Source organism: Chenopodium album, chromosome 26 (genome assembly GCF_948465745.1).
Source record: "Chenopodium album chromosome 26, dcCheAlbu1.1, whole genome shotgun sequence".
NCBI classification, from domain to species: domain Eukaryota; kingdom Viridiplantae; phylum Streptophyta; class Magnoliopsida; order Caryophyllales; family Amaranthaceae; genus Chenopodium; species Chenopodium album.
The window spans coordinates 4,675,202-4,695,556 of record NC_137859.1 but is presented as its reverse complement, the minus strand read 5'-3'; the positions used below and the strand labels follow the sequence as shown (position 1 = coordinate 4,695,556).

At 35.7% G+C, this 20,355-nt stretch overlaps 3 protein-coding genes across 4 annotated transcripts; all 3 read right to left on the bottom strand.

Annotated features, from left to right (window-relative positions):
- Nucleotides 1–1,134: 1,134 nt before the first annotated feature.
- Nucleotides 1,135–2,213, bottom strand: LOC145617382 (NDR1/HIN1-like protein 1). Its single transcript, XM_081672076.1, has one exon. It carries the CDS (start codon nt 2,061–2,063, stop codon nt 1,419–1,421), a length of 645 nt encoding a protein of 214 aa, XP_081528202.1. The 5' UTR covers nt 2,064–2,213; the 3' UTR covers nt 1,135–1,418.
- Nucleotides 2,214–7,889: 5,676 nt separating this feature from the next.
- On the bottom strand, nt 7,890–10,746 carry LOC145618033 (NDR1/HIN1-like protein 10). 2 transcript variants are annotated; one of them, XM_081672811.1, is made up of 2 exons: nt 9,595–10,746; nt 7,890–8,019 (listed from the first exon to the last, which is right to left on the bottom strand). In XM_081672811.1, the coding sequence occupies exon 1, from the start codon at nt 10,342–10,344 to the stop codon at nt 9,625–9,627; it is 720 nt and encodes a 239-aa protein (XP_081528937.1). In that variant the 5' UTR covers nt 10,345–10,746; the 3' UTR covers nt 7,890–8,019; nt 9,595–9,624. The 2 variants fall into 2 exon arrangements, with proteins under 2 accessions (XP_081528937.1, XP_081528936.1); XM_081672810.1 differs by lacking the exon at nt 7,890–8,019 and adding an exon at nt 9,177–9,391 and having other exon boundaries at nt 9,595–10,745.
- A 1,815-nt stretch (nt 10,747–12,561) lies between these two features.
- On the bottom strand, nt 12,562–19,718 carry LOC145616380 (serine/threonine-protein kinase Nek5-like). Its single transcript, XM_081671086.1, has 14 exons — nt 19,025–19,718; nt 18,878–18,944; nt 18,717–18,782; nt 18,581–18,627; nt 18,459–18,504; nt 18,286–18,366; nt 18,131–18,173; nt 17,972–18,021; nt 17,598–17,679; nt 17,470–17,519; nt 17,286–17,359; nt 15,905–15,956; nt 15,189–15,791; nt 12,562–14,742 (listed from the first exon to the last, which is right to left on the bottom strand). Exons 1-14 carry the CDS (start codon nt 19,120–19,122, stop codon nt 12,820–12,822), a joined length of 3,282 nt encoding a protein of 1,093 aa, XP_081527212.1. The 5' UTR covers nt 19,123–19,718; the 3' UTR covers nt 12,562–12,819.
- Between the last annotated feature and the right edge of the window lie 637 nt (nt 19,719–20,355).

Here is a 20,355-nt window from a genome sequence, read left to right as displayed (position 1 = left end):
ATTCATTACTTTATTATTTAAGGATACATTTACTAATCTTTCTCTCTCCACAAATTGCCGACACTCACTATAACAAGTCAAGGTAAGTTGGCGGAGTAATGAGCCATTTCAAATTTTGGCTACTTATACTGTTAATCTGTTATAAATTTATTATTTATTTATTTTTAATTTCATGCATCAAGTATAAAACTAGCTGCAAGTATTACACTATTCTGAAGGATGATTTAAGTTTAAACTCTACAATTTCATTTAATTAAATTAAAGAAACATAGAAGGAGATGGACGTTACAAGTTACGGAGTACTTTTCTTATGGAGTACTCGTAATAATTATGTGGATCAGGCCATAAATGTCAATTGTCATTGTACTCCAAAATTCATCAGAATTTTTTTTTGTTTCTAAGGTGGGAATGGGTATGTGGATATTTACAAAAGGCAAATATTTAACTCCTCTGAAAATAAATGATATGATGGAAATGTTCAAAGAATCAATTTATTAATAAATAACTTATTTTGTTCCGTCAAAAAAAAAAAAAAAAAAAAACCCCTTATTTTGTTACATACGTTCTATAGTATTTGTACTCCGTATACTACTATAGTACGTAATTGTTACTTTACCAAAAGGCAATGCAATAATTCAATATAATGCGTTCATGATAAATCAAATTGATCTAAATTGAATATTACTATAAATGTAATAATAGACATTGATCGATCACTGATTATATGTAGTAGCTAGCTCATATAACACGGGGGTGGCCTAATATAACAAGAAGTAACATGAAACTTATTAATGAAGCCTTATTATTACTGTGCAATTGTGCACTAATTAAGGAAATAACTCATTTTCAACCCCTATAAACTCTACACTGATAACTAATCTTGTTTCTTTTATTTTATGGCTGCTTTCTTGGCCTTTTCATTTGGAAATAAAAGAAGAAAAGTGTGACAATGCTATAAAGCCAAAAGAGAAATCACTATGACAATAGAAATGAATGAGCGGCTCACATGCACAGCCCTATCCAATCAAAACCCAAAGTATCATAGTCCCATACGCCTTTCCTTTTTCCCTTCACAACTTTATTACAAAACAACATGCATTATTAGCTATGTATGTATAATTGAGAGTATAATAATTTGAGTAATGAACTAATTAATAATGATCTGATCATCAATAATAACATTTACAAATTACTTAAAATTGTGCTTCTTAGCTAGCTTTAATTACCAAGCCACAATTATTTCCAAAAAAAAAAAAAAAGATAAATCGTATGAAAGAGTAAAAATTACACAAAGCTAATTTAATTAATTAACACGAAGTAGTACTATGATGGAAGAGTATACTGGTAGTAGCTGGCTAGCTAACAATAATCGTGGTACAGTTGAGGGTGGTGTGGCCCGACCCGGTTGGGGTGTGAATTTAAATAGCGACATCAACATGACAGCTACTAGAAAGCTGAAACTTAACAGCAGGAGAGCCAAGATTATTAAAGGCGTTACCTTTATTATTGTTACCAAAAGAGATGTAAGCAGGACAATTAGCGTTCAAATGATATCTTCCGGAAACCCAAGTGCCAACCTTCCACTTAACACGACCATTAACCTTGATGTTCATGATGACCAAACCAGCGTTCTGATCTTGTTGCAACAACACACCTAAGTAAGGAGCAATGGGAACATTGTTGCCGTAAAGAAAGGGGGACCAAATAGTGATATCTTTATGACCTTGGTAAGTGTACGGCATCCTTGTTGGTAGAGTGATCTGTTGGTTGCGGTAGGATGCGTGTACATCTAAGCGCTCGTAGTAGACCCCGATGCGCTCGTTCGGGTTGCGCGAGGAGAGGGTTACTTGGAAGGTAGCTGTTAGAAGATTTGGTGCGGTGACGTTGAAGGCGTAGACGGTTGCATCTTGGAGTACAAACCTTGGTTTGGTGGGGCGTAGGACTAGCCATATTATGAACACCACTAACAGGACTAGGACTATGAAGGTTAATATGCCTCCTATTAGACGATGGAATGCTCCTTTCCGATCGTCATCGTCGTGCCCGCAGTCTTTTGATGTCATGTTCGATCTCTTTATTTGTTGTATATTTGGATTAATAGAGGAGAATTGAAAGAGAAGAAAAGGAGGATGAAGATATATAGTAAGAGACTGAAAAAGAGAGAGAGAATGAGGTTAATTGAGAGTGGGGTGGGTGGGTGGGAGGGTGAGAGTTTGTTTTGTGGAGGAGTATTTTTGCAAAAGGAGTGTATGTAGGAGTGTCTTGACGCGTTAGGTGAAACTCGTTTATTTTTTTGATATTGTTGTGTGGGGATAAGCAAGGGGCTTAAAGTAAGTTTACTACTTTAATCTCACATCTTAACTATATTTAACACATATAAACAATTATTTTGGCAAAATATATCTTTATGTTACAAAGTTTCTTTTAAACAAGCACTTTCTTTTTCAATAGCAAATAAAAAACTACTTTAATCCCCCTTTTCATGGTTTATTGCCACCATTGCTCCATTAACAAGCTACTCAAATGGATAATATATTAGTTTCTCCTATGATCACAATGAGGAACCATGTAGAATGGACAATAATGAATTGATTTCAGGTAGATTTTTGAGGTGATAAATCATATTTTGTATTAATTAGTGAATAAAGATACTTCAGTTGAAAGTGTTTTCTTATAGGAAACTTTTAGCGTCTGCATTTACTGAATTGAGATGAACTGAACTGATTAGAGCTGAACTGAACTGATTATAGCTGAACTGAACTGAATTGAATTGATCAGTTGAAATAAATATTTTATGAGAGAGGAAAATTAGGAGCTGAACTGAACTGAACTGAAATTAAGTGAATATGAACAGACCCTTAGTTTTAAGGACGACTTGTATAAAACATGTATGTAGTATGCTACTGTACATATCAAGTAATTGTAAGAAGTAATGAATTAATTTACAATGAATACATGTATCAACAAAGCAAATATTACAAAATGAAAGGAGTACCAAGCTATATATATAAAAAAGAAATAAAGGAAAAAAATTTAGTATCATGATATTGTTAAAAGTTCGTTCATATACAACAATAATGTTAACAGTGTACCATACAAAGCTAACAATATTGATTATTAAACTTATTTATAACAACAATTGATTTTTCTGACGCATTTAAAGAGTGTGATAGCTAGATAAGTATCCTTAAATTTTGACGCCAGTACATCTACGAGTACATGGTAATTAGCCAAAGAATAAGAGTATTTGGTACATAGTATCATATTCATAGTATATCGAAATAGTGAGTGAAGATAAAATGGAGTGTAGTGCGTAGATGTCACTAGGCCATGTGAGTATAGTGGCGGAAAATGTTACGTTGGGCATGTGGGGATGCAACGGATCATCTTATCACCATCGGACTTTATATTTTCCTCCTTTAATTTCTACGTCTACCCGTCTAGGCATTTGGACTAATACTTAACCAAGTGGATGCGAGTCATATCATTATCACCATTATTATTATTATTATTATTATAAACGACATTAGTCCATTCTATTAATTGATTTTTTGTTGACACTATATCAACATGTATACACCGACCTTTTTACATTATCTGTGGGCCGCGGCTTCTAATTTGGTTCCATTCGCTGAGTGTTTTAGTGGAAGGATGAATATACTACGAATTTTTTTTTTTTTTTTATTTCTCAGGATGACGAGACCCTGTATGGTATATCCGGATGTACGGTACACCTGTATGTATATAACAAATTCTACGGATATGACTGTATTCACAATCATGCGTAATTGCCTATTTAATTATTTAGACAAGGTTGTTAAACATAAAGGTGTGCTTTGCTTAAACTCCGTAGGCCGTAGGACATAACATAATTATTTATGGTGCCTGCAATGGGTTGTAGGCGGTGGTGGCATATTGTGCACTTGTGCTTTATGTCGGCTCAAACAAGTGCCATTCTCTATTTCAAATAAATAAATAAATAAAGTTGCCATTTTCTAACAAAAAAAGAGAAGCAGCAAATAAAGATTTCCTTTTCTTCATTTTAAAATTCAACAGAATAATGGAAAATTATTCGAATTTCAACCGAAGAAAGGCCAAACGAGAATATGATGGGAGAGAGTATGTTAGTCTTTATGCGGTATACGAGTATATTTTTCAGCTTGACACCTATATACGGAGTATCATATACGTTGTCCTTAAATACAAATAATTAATTTTAACTTAAAGCGGAATACTGAGTACTTGAGCAGTCGTTTTTTAGTACGGAGTAGTATTGATGACTAATGACTCATGTGAGCAATAAATGTTATCATTGGTCACCATTTAACAAGTCAAATTAAGCACGAGTAAAAAAACAGAAATTTCATCAACATTCCAATTAATCTTTACTAATACTCGTAATAGAGGCAGTAATCCGGAATGAAATTTTATTACTGGCATTTGATAATCACTGTTTATGGTTTAATGCTACTCCCTCCGTCCCCAAATAATAGTCCCTTATGGGCAAAAATCACGGGAATTAAGAAACTTAAATAAAAGTAGTAAAATTACATTGAAAAGATAAATTTACATTGGCATGTAAAATAGTAGAGAGAGAAAGTAATAAAAGTACATTGAAAAACAAAATTTATATGGGAAAGTTAAATTTGCACAAATATTGTTGCAATTGGATGGAATTTTGATAAAAAAAATTGATATTAATGATACTTGAAAAAAGCAAATGGGACTATCAATTAGGGACTAAAAATAGGCCATAAGGGACTATCATTTGAGGACGGAGGGAGTATTATAAGGATTTGTTCAATAATGTCATATGACAATAATTTATAATGTATTGGAACTTGAGATCGTTCACACATTAAGGAAACAATTGTTACATTAAATAAAAGAAAAGAGCGCAACCATTACTTTACTAATGGTGTTACTGCCGCAACCCTTTTTGTTTGTGCACTGAAAAGTATAGTGCTTAAATTAGATGATTAAGCAAAGATGATTAAGGAAAAGCTTAGAAGTAAGGGCCTTAACAAAAAGCTCTTTATTGATATCGTAAAAGCTGCCTGGCCGGGGCTATTACATTCATGTGCGAAATGACTCACATAACAAGACAAACTTTATATGGTACTTACAAAAATACAAAATCAACTTACTCAGTAACCTTCTTTTCAACCTATCTAGTCTAGGAATATAAAATTACAAGGAAGGAGTACAATTACAATCATTGAAGCATAAACCAGATGAATTGCATACACTTATTACGGAGTATGCTATTACATTTGTTTAATAATAGCAGCAAGTAAGTCCATTATACTTTGTATGAATAAACAACTTATAATCTAAATATGAAATATTCACTAATTCATGTGTTACATAGAACAACAGTTGTCGGTGTGTCTCTAAACGAAAGATGTGAAGTAGCAAAGCACAAAGGCAAATTCAGAGGTGTGGGGGAAGAGGGGACGGGGGCAGGGGGCGGTGGGGGTGTGGCCCGTATGGTTAAACTATCAACATCGTTCTTAAACCTTGACAATGAAGCTGGAATGAGTGAATTATGAGTAACATTTATGGATTCAAGTGATATGAAAGAGGAATACAATTCAAAGTGTTGGGTTATTCATAGGCTGTACATATCAGCCTTAGTTTTAAGTTAAATGGGCTTGCATAATTACATTAGTTGTGTAACTAGTCTTGTATACTTAAGCCCAAGGTTGCGAATTAGGATGTATGTATACTCTAATTTGCTGTTAAGCTCAAGTTTACATGCATTGAGGGATTATATAATATATACACAAGTTTTTATTAACATATCCACTATCCTTGGGATCATTGTTGTATACGAAGTACATGATTACAGAGTAGGTTAATTTAAAGGGTATATTTCTTGAACAATAATTACTCATTTCCACTTGTTTCAACACCCTTCTTGTCTTCAAAGTTTTCTTCAACATCTTCATGTTCATTTCTTATACCCTTCTCGTCCTCATCTTCAACTTCTTCATAGTCATTTCTTATAACTTTCTTGTCCTCAAAGTTATCTTCGACATCTTCATGATCAGTTCTTAAACCCTTCTCGTCTTCAAAGCTTTCTTCAACATCTTCATGGTCATTTCTTATACTGCATGAATTGCCATGTTCACCTTCGCTTTGTTGCATGGGTTCAGAATAGCCGAGACTGATGTCTATCTCAGTCGGTAACATAGAAATTTCTACTCCATCAGACTTTGGATCAGTTAACTTGACTTCAGAATCAATGGAACAAAGATAATCTGACAACCTTTGCCTTTTTGCTTCCTTGTTTTGTAATTCCATCTTGCAAACACTATATTGATCCTTTAGCTCCTTCGCCTTTTGTTTAGAGGACTCCAACACGAGTTTTGCAGATTGTAACTCATCAACGGCCAAACAGAGTTGATCTTGCACCATTTTCAGCTCCTCAAGTTGTATTACCTTATCTTTTGAAGATATTAATTGACTTTTAGTAGAGTCTAATTCAAACATAATGGATGAATGTTCATTTTGCATCTTTCCTAGTTCTATAACCTTATCTTCCTTCTCCTTCACATACGAGGAAAGCTCATTCTCAAGCTCTTTCATTTTTTTGTTCGAGGACTCGAGCTCAATCTTAGCGGATTCTAACTCGGATCTGACAGCATTGAAATGATCCTCAACAGTTTGGTATCTTGTTTGCAGGTCTTCACTTTCCTTCTTGAAAGCGGAAAGTTGTTCCTCAAGCTCCATGGCTGTTTCCTCTGAAAGATCTAACTGTATCGTGGTGGATTGTAACTCAACAGTAGTCAAAGAAAGTTGATCTCGCGCCTTTTCCAATTCCACTTCCATGCTTTGTATTTCTTTAATACAAGTAGAAACTCGCTCTTGGAGCTCTTGTACATCTTTTTTAGACGACTCCAACTCATCCTTGTTAGTTTGCAGTTCAGACTCCATTGAAGAAAGTTGGTCACACGCTTCACGCAATATCGTCTCAGTATCCTCCTGAACCTTTTTACGAGCTAGAAACTGCTCTTTTAGGTCTAAGACCTCCTTCTGTGAAGCTTCAAAACTAGCTTTGGCAGATAACGCCTCAGCCTTGGTAGAAGAAAGTTGTTTCTCAAGATCTATTGCCTTCCCTAATTTCATTTCCATGTCCTGTCGAACCTTTTCACGAGCTGCAATTTGTGCTTTGAGCTTCTCTACCTCCGTTTTGGAGGCTTCCAAACTGGCCTTTGTAGACGCGGCCTCAGCCTTGGTAGTAGAAAGTTGTTTATTAAGTTCTCTAATTTTTTCGTCAATTGCTGCAGTGGAGAATTCTGATCCCATTTTTTATCTACTCTCTATGAAGAGCTATTTAACCCTTTATTAAGTGAATTTGATGAAACAATAAAGGTATACAACAGCAACGTGATGTTGCAAAGGCTCTATGAAACGGAAGGTAAGAGGTTAATATGATGGATATGGGCAGGTGTGGTGAGGAAATCGGAATTGAAATAATTAACAAAGGGTCACAAAGTATATAATTAGGGGTGAAAGGCTAAACCAGATGCCAAGTTACCAATATGCAATATTCTTTGATTCTTTTCAAAAGCGTGTTTAGTTTGAGATGCCAAAGAACAAGTCTTTGTTGCAGACTTGCAGGTTAGGAAAACTGAATCTCATAGAAGGTTAGCACCAAAGGACACGCATGTAATCTTAGCAAACATAAATTCCTCAAATATGGTATTTGTATGTTACAGTGGAAGATATATGCAGAACAGAATAGCTCAGATTAATTTCAGAAATCCAAATGGAAATTTCACTTAAATATATGTTTGCCAAATATAGAAAAACAGAAAAACCTTAACAAAACCCTTATACTCTGGTTCTTTTTGTACAGAAGATAGAGCATGCAATGATGCAGGACAGCAGGGGGCATTATTTCTTCACCCAAAATTTTGTTGGAATTTTCTAATCCATTGATAACATTATCTTGACCTGTATCTGTATACCAGGTTTAGTGCAACTACATTCTCTATGACGAATTAAGCCCTCCTACACTTAGGATTTAAAAATTATCAATTAGTCTCAATAAGATTAAGGGGAGCACATCAACCACAATCCACATAATCTATAAGTATAATGGTTGCACCGTTGCAAGGCTTAAAACTTTAGTTTGTACTTCTTTATTGTTCCTGTTATAAGTGGATATTTAAGAGTTATATTTTACAGTAATATCTTTATTTAGATTTTTAGGAATTACTCATATATTTTTTGATTATGATATAATAGCCCCAACCTCCTCCCCCCTTCCCCCATAAAAAAAGCTACCAACTTAGAACTTACCCATGATTAGCAACACCAGCTAATTGTGCTATGTACTCACATGAAACTCATTTAGACAACTTATTCCATACAAAGTGTAATCGATATAAGTTCCCTAGGCATATACAATCTAATTTCTCTGTTTTCTTCTAAGACTTTGAGAATACATCACATTTACAAGCAAGTTCCTAATTTCCTCTACCCTCATTCACTAATATCAATTTTTGAAGGCCACATTAATCCTACGGCATGGTATGTTCTCTATAGAGCCACAAAGATGAGGAGCATGGAGAATCTATACGACCCCAGTGCCCCTTCCATATCAACCCTGTTCTTAGTATTGTCTTTGTATGTATATCATTCTACCATTAATCTCTAATGCAAGTATAATTTATCTGGCCTACTTTCCAAATACCAACATTAAAATGAGAGTTCATCTCGAAAAAGCTAACACTCCATAAGAAACAAAACTTTCTCCAAACAACATAATCCAAACTCAAAAGCATATAATGACAAACCACACACTATAATTATAATGGAAGAAAATTATAAGCACTTGCACTTGTTTATGAGAAAAAAAAGCATAGTATAATCCCTGCACAAATTAAGCTGCCAATTACTAATCATTCCATTATTTTCTTAATTATAGTATTCTACTACGAGTAGTATTTATAAGTGCTTGTAATTGTATAACCTCGATAGAAATCCCTGTACTCCACCATAACCAAACAAAAAAGGCAACTGTAATGCTCCATAATGAAGTGGCAGCATCACAAAACTTTGATAGAGAAGTTGATAATGACTCAACTAAATGGAGGCGCCATTTTCATTTGCAAATTACAATAATTAACTTATTAACATTAAAAGATAAACAAAGATACAAAGCCTTTCACTTTACAAAGCACTTTATTTCTTTCTTATTTTTCCAACACAGGAGGATAAGTGTAACAACTCGATCATCTTCTTAAATCAGTAACTTAATTGAGCACGACATTAGGGCATAATAATAATAATAATATACATTTCATTTACTACCTCCGATTCTTATTACTCGCAAGTCGCAACAAAGCGCTATTATTTGTGAGACATCAAATATTAGAACCTGAGGTAGTAAAAATTTACATAATTAGTTACCAACTACCACCTCTATCTACAGAAACAGCGATCAAACACTTCAAACAAAAATAAAATAACAAAAAGCTAGAACAATCAAAATGCCTATGATTTTAGTGTCATACAACAACTCTGTTTCATTACTTTCATGATTCATATACAGCCAATTAACAGCAAAGATTAATCAATCACCTGAAAGAAGAAGATGAAGAAGAGCAAGTATCAGATTCCAACAGAACAGCGTCTGGGCCCACCGGATAAATTCCCCTTGGTAGAATTCGATGAAAATGCAACCGATAAATCATCACAGTAAACCCTAAGAAAGCGTCTTCGAGCTCTCCAATCCCCAGCCTTAAACCTCACCACCGCCAACATTTGAACATCGAATTTGACGCTACCTCTTGAACGATCATCCTTCAATTGGTTCACCAAATCCGATTTAAGGTAAGCAGAAGAAGCAACAAGCTGAGCATCCATGGTAGTTATACTCTTGGTACCCTGATCGAACGGCGGGAGTTGATTCTGCGAAAGCAACGAGTTTCGGTAGAACAAACGAGCCTCGATTTCGTCGTAATAGACATGGAGTTTGTGGTTAGGGTTAGCGACGGAGAAGTGGAGGGACCAAGTGCCGGAGATTTGGGAAGGAGAGGTGGAGGTGTTGAGGGAGGTGAGGGTCAGAGAATCGACGCTGAAAGACGGGACGCGAGGGCGGAGGACGAGCCAAACGATGAGGAGAATGACGCCGAAGATGATGAAAAGAGCGATGAGTGCGGCGAAGAAGCGGCGGAAGAAGGTGGCGCGTGGTTGAGCAGGGTAGTATGCTGGCGGCGCGTTGTGATTATAATTAGGGTAATAGTAGTTGGATTGTGGTGGTGGCGGTGGTGGGTAGCCGTTTTGGGGTGGGGCCGGGAAACCGGTGGCCGGGCGTGGTTGGTTTGTCATTGGAGAGGAGAAAGTGAAGGCGGTTTTGCAGAGAAATTTTGGAGAGGAAGTAATTGGGGGATTCTGGAGAGTGGAAAATGTACGAGTGTAAAATGGGTTCAAATAGAAAAACAAGTCGTGATGCCAACAACATACCTTTTTGCTTTTCTTGGATTACATATGCTCTCCATTCTTTTAATATTGGCTTAGGGTGCAAATAATATTTGCAAAGCCATTGGTTCATGTTTTAGAAGCTTGCGGATACATGTAGCATGGTTGGTATTGCTTTAATACTCTAATTTTTCTACTAACTCGTATCTCGTAAGTTACTGAAATGATCTAGAGAATTCTTGGTATTGGAAGTAACTAGAAGTATAGTTTGTGAATTTTCAAAAAACATCATGGATACAAGAATGATGAAGGAATTTCTAGAATCTTTCAGCCATTTCTTCCGATCTCCATCTACAACTATAAATATGAGCCATGCGCATTCAAAACATGTAAATACAAGAAGCCATACCATATACGAGTTTACATGTCCAATTCTCTATTGCTTATCTTCTCTTTTTCTTTATTACAAAATGGAAAGTTATTTAGATTCCTTTTCTTTTTATAAACAGTGTGTCATTAATTTAACGAGATTATTACAATATCTACCGAGTTACCAATTCAAGTAGACCCGAATAAATTAGTTGTGCATGCATGTTTTAGATTGAGTCAATTTTACTTTACTTTAAATTGATTTAATGTTTTGTTATTGGGTTTTCTTACATGTCATTATTTGAGTGAAATAAGAAGTGATGTGAAAATAAGAAGTGATACTAATCCTTAAATCAAGAGTTATAATTAATCACCCTAATTGGATTAAATTTTGCTATACTTAAATGTTAGATGATCTTTCAAATGAATTGGCCATTTATTAACCAATTTAAATAGATTTATTTTTTTAACAAGAGCAATAATCTTAAATATGGATCACATATTGGTGCCTTGTTCCAAGAACTAATCTTAAAAATTAATGTTGGAAAGAAAAAAGAATGAGATAGAACTGGTGAGGAAGAAAAAATTCCAATAAAATGAAGTTTGTTATGATAAAATACAGTGATCAATATTTCAGAAAATTCCTGATTAAATTTTTTTTTTTTTGAAATTTTTTTTCTCATTTAAAATTCAAATTATTATGTCATCTGTAGGAAAATTAATTGAAAATTAGTATTTAAACTTTTTTTCCATAATTGATTGTTAAATACGGGTCTGACTGCACTCGTAAGAGTGAAGATATTAACAATAATCATACTCTACAACTTCCTGACTCGGATACCATGTTAAATACGGGTCTGGACCGCACTCGTAAACCAAGAAGGAGAGTTCACTTTATAAGTCCAAAGGAGGTTCCATCCCAAAAACCATATGTCAATAGGAGGAATAGCCCCTTAGCCTTATAAAGTGGACACAACTTTCTTGTTTCTTCAATGTGAGATACACTTTCCAACACTTTCTACACTCTTCAATGTGGGACAACACACCACTCACATGTGGGTTTTCTCATAGGCTCAACACAACATAAAACATTCTACCACTCACATTTTTTAGGAAATTATATTATGAATGAAAATTATGGTTTAATTAACAAAATGGTCCCATGAGACAGATATCAGATCTCTCCTGTTAGTGTTCAAGGATGTAATAAAAAGATTCGTCATATCTTGTTCCGCGCAATGTGGCTAATCTATTTGCCACCAGCCACTACCAATACCACTGCTGTTAGATAGTATGTGTCATGCGGCCTCATGCTTTGCCATTAACTTAGTACTATCAATGCGTTGACACTTCTTCTTTGTTCGAAAAGAGCTACTCCGACTCTAGTACTGTATTTGTTGGGTTATGGCAATACGACGGGTGGCTCAACAGCTCAAGGCCATGCAACAAATGCAAGGTCGACGAAGGCAACAATCTCAGTAGCTAGATTTACATAATTTATAATACTTACGAAGAACATCCATACAGTATTTGATTTCCAATGAAACAGAGAAGGAATCAAATTGACCCGAGAACAGATCTTCGGGTCTTGCATTAAAAACATACTAAGTATCTCGTGAAACTTGAAACATCAACTTTTTTTTTTTTTAGTCTTTTCAAGTCTCAAAGATTAAAAGAAATGACATGGTTTCTTGGACGGCTGGAAGAATGATCCAGGTGTTCATATATGTCCTATACAGTGCAGCATATTGGTACAGCTGACAGTAGTAAAATTTAACCTTATTTAATCCGTATCATTCATTATGTACAATAACATGCTGCATCCAAAGAATGGTAGAAAAAATAAGCAAAGAAAACATTTGGGTTCCTTCAAAAATTCCACAAAAGGGGAACATGATTCCTTTTCTTCTAAAAACACAAAAGAAAGACCGTGAAGAATGATTACTATGGACAGAATGTTGCTGGAGTCCTGCATACACAGTATCAGTAACTTACCAGCATGAATGTGAAACTAATTCATGAATTACGAGAGGAGTCCTCAATCATCATGCCTTTAAGACTTCGAGCCAACCAGATGGCAGTCTCCCTTGGGGAAACCTTATCTTTGCCAAAAGGCTTTAAGACAACCGCAAGCTCATCTAGTCTACTTTGCTCCAATAATTCAGCTGACAATTCAAGCAGTCCTTCAAGAGCCTCCGCCCTCTGTCTAAATGACTTAACATCCATGACTTCCTTAAATGGAGAGTCTCCTTCCTTTGTACCTGATTGGGACTTCAATTGCTGTGGAGTATCTGAGTTTGCCACAGTGGGTTCAGAAAGACCTAGTCTTATTGGAGAATCTGATCTTGGAGTTACAGTCCATGAGCAATTTGAGGGCTGCAAAGAAACAGGAGCAGCCACATTGCTCGTATCTCTCTCTTCCCTCGTAACATTGACGAGTGTGCCGACATCCATCTTTCTTTCAACAGTTTCAATAAACGGCTGCTCACTTCCTCCCTGGAAACTAATATGCCGAGTGACATGTACAACATCCTCAAAATCAGGAGGTATACAGGGAGCAGGAGCTTTTTCAGGTGATGTATTTTGGTTGGATGAAGATATAGTTGTATTTGAAGCAACTTTATCTTTTCCCTCTGTTGACAAGAATTCCTTTACTGTGAATTTGTCATCACCTTGTGAAGGAGACACGGGATTAGAGTTGGGCATAGGATCAGATCTACCACCAGACCTGCTGGGAGAAAAGTAATCTTTATATACTGAAATTTCTTCAGGACTCCTATATGGGTTTGGTAATGATGTATTAGCTTCACTACCCACATTATCAGAAGGCCCAGAATCAACATCCAAAATATCCTGAGAACTCCGACATGGACGTTTTAATGATGCATGAGCTTTAATACCTACATCACCAGAACCAATATTTTGATACTCAGGGTTTGCATCGGAGCCTGAGGCATCAGCTACATATGACGAAGGCTTCATAAGTCCATAGGCATCTCTTGGTAAATTCTTGTCTGTGCCAGAAGGAAAGGAAAATGTCTCAACAAAGCATAATTCAGCCTCACCATCATGTCGTTGATATTTCCCAGCAACATTGTCTGACATCTCAGGATACATATGAGACGAAGATGCATTGCTTGGCCGACGTAAGTCTAACTCAACATGCTTTCCTATCCCATAATCACACATACCCTTACCAGAGTTATTCTCAGGTATCTCAGGGAACAAATAGGAAGCAGAAGCATTGCTTGGCTGATGAGAATCATACAGTTGGGGATGGTTCACTGCCTTACTAAAACTATTTTCAGGCATCTTGTGGTGCATAACAGATGCAAAAGCACTGCTTGGACGATGCAATTCAAACTGTTCAGCCTCAGTCACTGTTGGCTGATGATGTGTTGCATTGCTGTACGAAATGGCTGCAGAAGCACTGCTAGGCCTATGGGAGCCACACTGTTCAGACTCTTCAGAGTGGCTTATTACCTCATAATCATGGGTAGTCTGCTCCAATAAACTCTGGAAGGGGGCTGTCGCATCATCAGAGAGTTCAAATGCTTGCATGGACACAGAGGAAGAGACAGAATTGCTGCTATCAGCTCGTGTTACTCTTCGAGGCACCTTTGACCCTCTTCCTGATTCATGCTTTGTAACCTCTGGAGTATGAGTTGATGGGGTCTTGCTCACCAAACCAATGCTCTCAGATTCCTGAGCCATCTCACCAGTATCAGCCTTAATGGAATCAGTTGCTGCATTTGGGATTTCCTGACTTGCTTGCTTTATTCTCCCTGGAAAGGAAGACCGTCTAACTACATTGGTAGGGGGAGTTTTTTGCCTTGGCCTAGATGCAATTCCTTCTTCTGCAGCTTGTTTGATGGATCCGGGAGAAGCAACTACTTCATGTCTGGGCTTAGTCTTAGGTGAGGATTCAATTACAGGCGACTGCAAAAACAATATCGACCAAATATTAGCAAATTATGCAACAAAACAAGTACTCGTGTACACCCTTTCAGAGAGAGAGAGAGAGAGCTCTAAGTGACCTAAATTATTGGCCAAAATAATGAAGCAAAACTATAGGTTAAACAAAAATAAATACTGTTTAATTTCCAGTAATTGAACTAAAAAACCCACATCTCATTTGAGAATGCAGATTCCACAGAAAAGTATGCCATCTTCCCTGTCTCTTCATCTCTCATGTGAGATGCAAGTAAACTTTTTTATGGACTTTCCATTCTCAGGTGAGATGTAGGATTTTTTCAGTTTCATTGTCGGAAGTTAAGTTTACTCTCATATGTTGTATAGTTTGGGTTATCAATCATATTTAGTCAATAGTTCAAAAACATTTTGGGGTAATTTTTATTATACAAGACAATATTATCATTTTGGACCTGATGTCTCAGAGATGATGCATGAACTCTTTTCGTAGAATCTGGACTGGTCCTTGCTGGCACAACCGAATTAAAATCAGCAGGTTTGACAGTAGGAGGAACAATAGTGGGCTTGGAGACTTTAGGTGATGCTTCAATGTTAGTTCTTTGCACAGTTCTTCCTCTGTTGCTTCGCATAGGAGAGCTGTTCTCTCTAGTTTTACCTTCCCTGAGGGTCATAAGTATATTTTTTATGATCTTTGGTTGCTTTATCTCACTGCTGGATTTTGGCTCAGTATAAGAAGATTTCTTGTCTTGTTCATGCACACTGACCACACGTTCAGCAACACATTGCTCTGCATCACTTTGAGCTGGATTCTCATATTCTACATCATCATCAGATGCAATATCTGTCTCAGTAGCCTTATTCTCACTGTATACCATGACTGGAAGGTTCTTCTCAGTTGATACAGAACTATCTTTATCACTGCAAGAACTGCTACTGTTTTGGCTCTCAATCATGGGTTTCCTTGCTTCACGAAGTTTTCCAGGAGATGGAAAATTGGAGGATCTGTATTGGTTGACATAAGGCTGTAAGTAAGGGTTCTTCAGAATCTCAGATGCCTGTGTAAAATCAAGTGAATTATTAAAAAGAAATAAGAAAGAAGCCCCTTGCTGCTAAATACAATTTTTTTTACTACGTATATGATATAAAAAAAGAAAAAAAAAATCCATACACTTGGGCGGTGTTCAGGATTTTTGCGTAGCATTCCCTTGATCAGAGTCTTCCTGCAAGTACAATACAAAGATCCACATATAAGATATGAAGATAGTATGGCGAAATTTTACAGTAGAAAAAATAATGCGTTATATGAATACATGACCAACTATGATTATTTGAAGGGAAAAAAAGCCCGAATCCAATAGATTATCAACTCAGACAAAATTTCTTTAAGATCTTTCAAAAGTTTGGTGAGGACCATGTGAGTGTATAAAACAATGCAAATTCATCACCAAGACTTTGCCTTATTACTTAAATAGTTTTTTCATAGTTAGTTAGAAATTAACTATACACATATATAGTTCATTATGGCACCAAATGAGTGATCAGGATGTAATGACTGGAAGTTTGGGCAGATAATCAAAGAAAGAAGAAGATGAAGTCAATTAATTGATACAAGAATTTTTAAAACATACACAATTTATTTCAAGATTCCTTTCTTACTAATGTCTTCTATATATTGACTAACTGATTCCCTTCTCTAATTGTTCAAGTACCCTCTAACAGTTCTAACTAAATTATAATGGCAATTCCTGAGGTGCCCTTTCTCTTAATGCATTACACAAGAATAATAGTAAGGAGAGTGAAAGTGAAAACAAGTGATTATCGGTTAAAATGAAACAATCCATTGGGGTTGACAAGTGAATAAGATACAAAGCTTGAGATAAGCACAGAAAAGGCAGGGTATGTAGAATGGGTTTTTAGGCAAATTTGGATGTAATACATAGATTCCCAATATATGCCTGAAGTACAAAGCACATATCACATTTTGACAGCTGAGAATATTTACACATTGTTTGGATAGCAAAATATAAGATAAGGGAAGGGGAACGAATGGGAGGAGGAAGGTGGAGCTCCATTTTTCCTCCAAATCTCTCCAATTTTGAAAGGATGGTTTTTACTCAACTCCCTCCCTCCTCTAACCTCTTATCCAAACAAGGGAACTTGTTACCCTCCCACCCTTTCTCTGTATTTCCTCTCATTCAAACAAGTGCTCGGTCAATTTTTTGTCTTGTCAATTCAAACAGCCATGCTACTGGTGAAATAGCAGTAGTTTTGTCTTGTCAATGGTTACAAACCCACTGGAACTTTGAGCATGCAATACATATTCCTAAACGATAACACACACAAGCAAAACAATTTAAATTAGCTAATTCTCATCAAACTTGGTGGTTCTAAAGCTCTCATATACCTTGCAGGGATGGGATGAAATAGCTTATGAAGAGGACAAAGCATTAACGTGCCAACAATATTATTAACAGCCTAACAGGTGCAACAAACTTCTGATTAAATCAACAGAATCCAATAATCATACAAACATAATAGCAAAAACTTACATTGAAGGAGAGTAACAAGAAGGCAAGGGACCCATAGAAGACCGATTTATCTTGCTAATTAATCCTGCCATATCCTATAATAAAGTGGTTTAATGTCGTGTTTTAAGTACGAAACAGAAAAGGAGAGCTAATATGAAACGTCTTAGCAGAACATGTGACACATTAAGGTACAAGAAATACTCACAAAAGCTTTAAATGCCGGTCGATGAGCTGCCATCTCGTACATACAGCAGCCTAATCAAGATAACATAAATTAAACCATATTTTTATGCAGCTAGAAGTCCACATACTAACAGCCCAATAAAAACATACCTAAGGACCAAATATCAGATTTAAAGCCATAAGGTATGTCTGCCAGAAGTTCAGGACACATGTAATTCGGAGTTCCAACCACCTAAAGCACAAATAGGATGAATATCAGTGTCACATCCACTTATTGTGGCAACAGCAAAAGAGGTCCAGAAATGCATGGTAAAGAGCAAAGGCCACACTTCTTTCTGTCCTCTCCCCCTTGATGTTTCAGTAAAAAAAATGAAAGGAAAACTGTCTCCTCCCCTCCGTGACAAAATTGTAAAGGAGAAGTGGAGAACACAGCAAGGAAAGCAATAGACAGCAAAACAAGAATCATTGATCAGTGCAGAACAGACTTTTAGAATGGTGAGTGTTTAAGGTCCAGCACTACTTACAGATGAAGCTAAATCATCTGCCTTGAGAGTTTTAGCAAGCCCAAAATCACCTGCATTTACCATAAGATGATTTCGCCAACAGTTATATACTGTAAATAACAAGTACAAACCCAAGCACATTGAATTTTTTTGATTCAGTAGCAGTAATTAAGCACCTACCAAGACGAACCTCCTGGTCCTTTGTCAGAAATATATTTGAACACTGCAAAATTTGTTATACAAAGGATAAGCAGGAAAACATGGCAATGAACAGCAAGGGAACTCGAAACCAAGTTACACAAAAACAAATCCAGTAATGGAGCAGAGTCACATACTTTAAGGTCTCGATGAAGGACATAATTTGAATGAAGATATTCAACAGCCAATAGCAATTGTGTGAACCACTTGAGAAGTTTCTAAACAAAGATAACAAATTTCAATCAAATTAGTTCTTGAATTCCAAATTGAAATCTGAAATAGTGGATTAGACATTAGATATCCATTATACCTCTTCAGGAAAATAAGTACCATTAGCCTTTTTCATCAACTCAGCCCTGAAACAGATTCAATCATCAACGACACAAAAAAATCCTAACTTTATAAAATTAGTTGCAATCTATATATACTCACATGTCTCCGCCTTCGCAATAACCCGTGACAATGCAAACATAGCATCCCTGCATCAATCAAATCCATTTTAATCAACATTGCATTCATCAAATCCAAAAATTAAAAACAATGACAAATCCTACAAATCTTAACCAACCTTTTCAACCCAAGCTTCTTTGAATTCAACGATGTAAGGATGTTGAATTCGTGCAATTAGTGACATCTACAATTTACCAAATTAGAAAGATTAAAACCATTGATATTAATTAAACATAATAATAATAGTAATAATAATAGTATAGTATTAATGAAATTAACCTCTTGATGAGCGGATCGACGACATCGCTCAGTTTGGCGAGCTAGTCTAATCTTCTTCAAAACATATCTGCAGAAACCCAGAAATTAAGCAATTGAACAACCAACAAAGAAATAATCTGAACAAAAAAAAGAGAGAGAAATGCATACTTCTTCTTCTCTGATTTATGATTGACAAGAATGGCGGCTCCGAAAGCACCGCGACCAATCTGCTCCATGATCTCGTACTGATCCATTCTCGATTCCATTTCTTGTAAACCCTAAATAAGATCCTCTCACACTCATTCACCTTCTTCTTCTATCAATTCAATTCAAATCAAATCGAAACTCCATTGTTACTACTGTTATAGAATTGAATCTCCTTCTCCTGGATTTCAAAGTCCATTGCAGAATTCCAGAAAGTGGGTAGTAATTAGAAGTGGAAAAACGTATGAATTTGATTGAAACGAGTAACGGATGCTATAGCAGCAAATGAGTGATACTAGTGAGATTATTGAAGATAACTGAAGTAATTAAGGAATTCCCAGATTGAATTGGAAGTTGAACAAGTAGTAATCTTGATTCGATGTGCTTGCATTTCATTGCTCTTTTGGTCTTCTCTCTCTTTCTTCTCCCAGCACACACCCTCTTTCTTCATCAATTCAACCTCACTTATTAAAAAATCTCATACTACTACAAGTTTAATAATTCAAATAAATAAAAAAAAATAAAATCAATATCATATTCATATTTATTTCACTGACTTTAAGAGCAGTGGTATTTAATAAAGTTCAACTGTACCCATTTACACAATCCAGTATTTTATTACTCGTATTACTTGTATTAGAAAACCACTAAACAGTGTTGTTGATCATGGTTAAGACTTAAGTCCAACTACTAAGCCATAATGGTTGGGTTAGGGATTAGGGAATAGGGTCCTCAAAGGCTCAAACAAATTAGGTAGACTATATTTGGAAATTTGCATTTACTTGGGATAAAGGACAAAATTAAATTAAATCAAATCCATATTTGGTGTGAAATTTAAATGAATCTCATGACTACATTTTCACTTTATTATAACCTTACTTATTTGCTTGTTCTATTTTTGTGAATATATATAATATAATTAATAGATTGTTTTGATTGCACACTATGAGATACAACCGATTGTACATAGAAAACTGTCATATTTTTAAGACTCCCTGTTACTAATCAATAAATGGTACGCAATAGTAAAATCATAAGTCTAATACTCTAACATATTTGTGTGTGGCTATTGCTCGCAACAACATTTCACAAATACACCGTATGATATTTCATACGACATGTTAAACTTTTAATTATAAATACTTTGTAATAATTACACGAATAAGTGCTATGTTATTCATTATCATTGGAATTGCCATTATTACACACTACACCTCTACACAGGCCATGGGTTGCAAAGTCACATACTCACATGAGCAAAACAATTCTCAACATACCTTTAAAAATACCCTTTG